The sequence below is a fragment of the Oncorhynchus keta genome, unplaced genomic scaffold, assembly GCF_023373465.1.
Source record: "Oncorhynchus keta strain PuntledgeMale-10-30-2019 unplaced genomic scaffold, Oket_V2 Un_contig_29889_pilon_pilon, whole genome shotgun sequence".
Taxonomy (NCBI): Eukaryota; Metazoa; Chordata; class Actinopteri; order Salmoniformes; family Salmonidae; genus Oncorhynchus; species Oncorhynchus keta.
Window position 1 is genome coordinate 5,001 of NW_026286776.1, and position 2,186 is coordinate 7,186.

A 2,186-nucleotide genomic window follows, 5' to 3' on the forward strand; every position below is an offset into this window, starting at 1 on the left:
AGGCCCTGGTCAACAGTAGTGCCCTATACAGTCCTATGGGCCCTGGTCAAGCAGTAGTCCCCTATACAGCCCCTATAGGCCCTGGTCAACAGTAGTCCCCTATACAGCCCTATGGGCCCTGGTCAACAGTGGTGCCCTATACAGCCCTGGGCCCTGGTCATGCCTATACAGCCCTATGGGCCCTGGTCAACAGTAGTGCCCTATACTGACCTATGGGCCCTGGTCAGCAAACAGTGCCCTAAACAGCCCTATGGGCCCTGGTCAACAGTAATTTGCCCTATACAGCCCTATGAGCCCTGGTCAACAGTAGTGCCCTATACAGCCCTATGGGCTCTGGTCAACAGTAGTACCCTATACAGCCCTGTGACCCTGGTCAGCGTAGTCCCCTATACAGCCTATGGGCCCTGGTGCCCTATACAGCCCTATGGGCCCTGGTGCCCCTATACAGCCCCTGCCAGGCCCTGGTACCCCTATACAGCCCTATGGGCTCTGGTCAACAATAGTCCTGCAGCCCTATGGGCCTGGTCAACAGTAGTGCTATACAGCCCCTATGGGCTCTGGTCAGCACAATGGTGCCTGGCCTTTTGGCCCTGGTCAACAGTCGTTACCTATACGGAAACAGGGTCTCTATTTGGGACGTAGACAAGAAGAACACACTTACACTGGTACTGTTGAGGAAGTTTCCAATGGCCAAAAGCGTTGCTAGGATGCGCTTAAAGGTTTTGTTTTTGGCGAGCTGCTCCATGCCTAGTTTCAGGTCGAAGAGAGGCTCCGCTATCTCCTGTACAGAGACAAAGAGAAGAACAAACATTCAGAGACAAAGGAGGTCTGGGTTTATCTCCTGTAACAGAGACGAAGAGTGGTCTGAATATCTGTAACAGAGTGGCTCAGCTATCTCCTGTACAGAGACGAAGAGAGGCTCAGCTATCTCCTGTACAGAGACAAAGAGAGGCTCAGCTATCTCTTGTACAGAGATGAAGAGAGGCTCAGCTATCTCCTGTACAGAGACGAAGAGAGGCTCAGCTATCTCCTGTACAGAGACGAAGAGAGGCTCAGCTATCTCCTGTACAGAGACAAAGAGAGGCTCAGCTATCTCCTGTACAGAGACAAAGAGAGGCTCAGCTATCTCCTGTACAGAGACGAAGAGAGGCTCAGCTATCTCCTGTACAGAGACGAAGAGAGGCTCAGCTATCTCCTGTACAGAGACGAAGAGAGGCTCAGCTATCTCCTGTACAGAGAAGAAGAGTGGCTCAGCTATCTCCTGTACAGAGACGAAGAGAGGCTCAGCTATCTCCTCTACAGAGACGAAGAGAGGCTCAGCTATCTCCTGTACAGAGACGAAGAGAGGCTCAGCTATCTCCTGTACAGAGACAAAGAGAGGCTCAGCTATCTCCTGTACAGAGAAGAAGAGTGGCTCAGCTATCTCCTGTACAGAGAAGAAGAGTGGCTCAGCTATCTCCTGTACAGAGAAGAAGAGTGGCTCAGCTATCTCCTGTACAGAGACGAAGAGAGGCTCAGCTATCTCCTGTACAGAGACGAAGAGTGGCTCAGCTATGTGTGTGTGTGCGTCTTCTCCGAACAGAATCTGCCGATCCTGGGCAGACCGTTCATATTCTCTCTCCTCATCCCACCCATAAACCCACGAGGACAATATTCAGCTGTTGTTGAGCTGCCTGTCTGACACACTGACTAACGCTGTTCTCTCTCCTCATCCCACCCATAAACCCACGAGGACAATATTCAGCTGTTGTTGAGCTGCCTGTCCGACACACTGACTAACGCTGTTCACCTGGGGAGGTGTTGGATAGTCCTGGTTCCTACAGCGCATGATGACAGATGACAGGAAGAGCGTGAAGATGATGTACAGCTGTGTAGAGACGAGCAGAACACTAGCCTGGTCCCAGATCAGTTTCTGCATGAGGGCTATTCCATAATGAGAGCAGAACAGACTGCACCGCCCGATCCTACCTTCTCCAGGGTTTCATAGTTGAGTTTGAAGGCCCAGAGCTGTAGTCGAGCGCTGAGGCCGCTGATGGAGGACAGGGTGAGGAGGAACTGTTCTGCTGAGCCCAGGGGGACGTCCGGGTTGGCCAGCTGAGCCTCCTGGATCTTCTGCTTCTCCTCCTCCGAAGGAGTCATCGTCAGGATTTTCTACAAGACAATACGTAACTGAACGAAGTACAATG

General features: G+C 52.2%; 1 protein-coding gene across 1 annotated transcript in view; it reads right to left on the reverse strand.

The window, feature by feature from the left end:
* LOC127923461 (FH1/FH2 domain-containing protein 1-like) overlaps positions 1-2,148 on the reverse strand; it is a 6,738-nt gene extending 4,590 nt beyond the window's left edge. The window contains exons 1-2 of the mRNA XM_052507546.1: positions 1,969-2,148; positions 662-781 (exon numbers count right to left, since the gene is read on the reverse strand). Coding sequence (XP_052363506.1) covers positions 662-781; positions 1,969-2,139 — 291 coding nt within the window. The 5' untranslated portion in view covers positions 2,140-2,148. The remainder of the gene's footprint in view (positions 1-661; positions 782-1,968) is intronic.
* Positions 2,149-2,186: the final 38 nt, after the last annotated feature.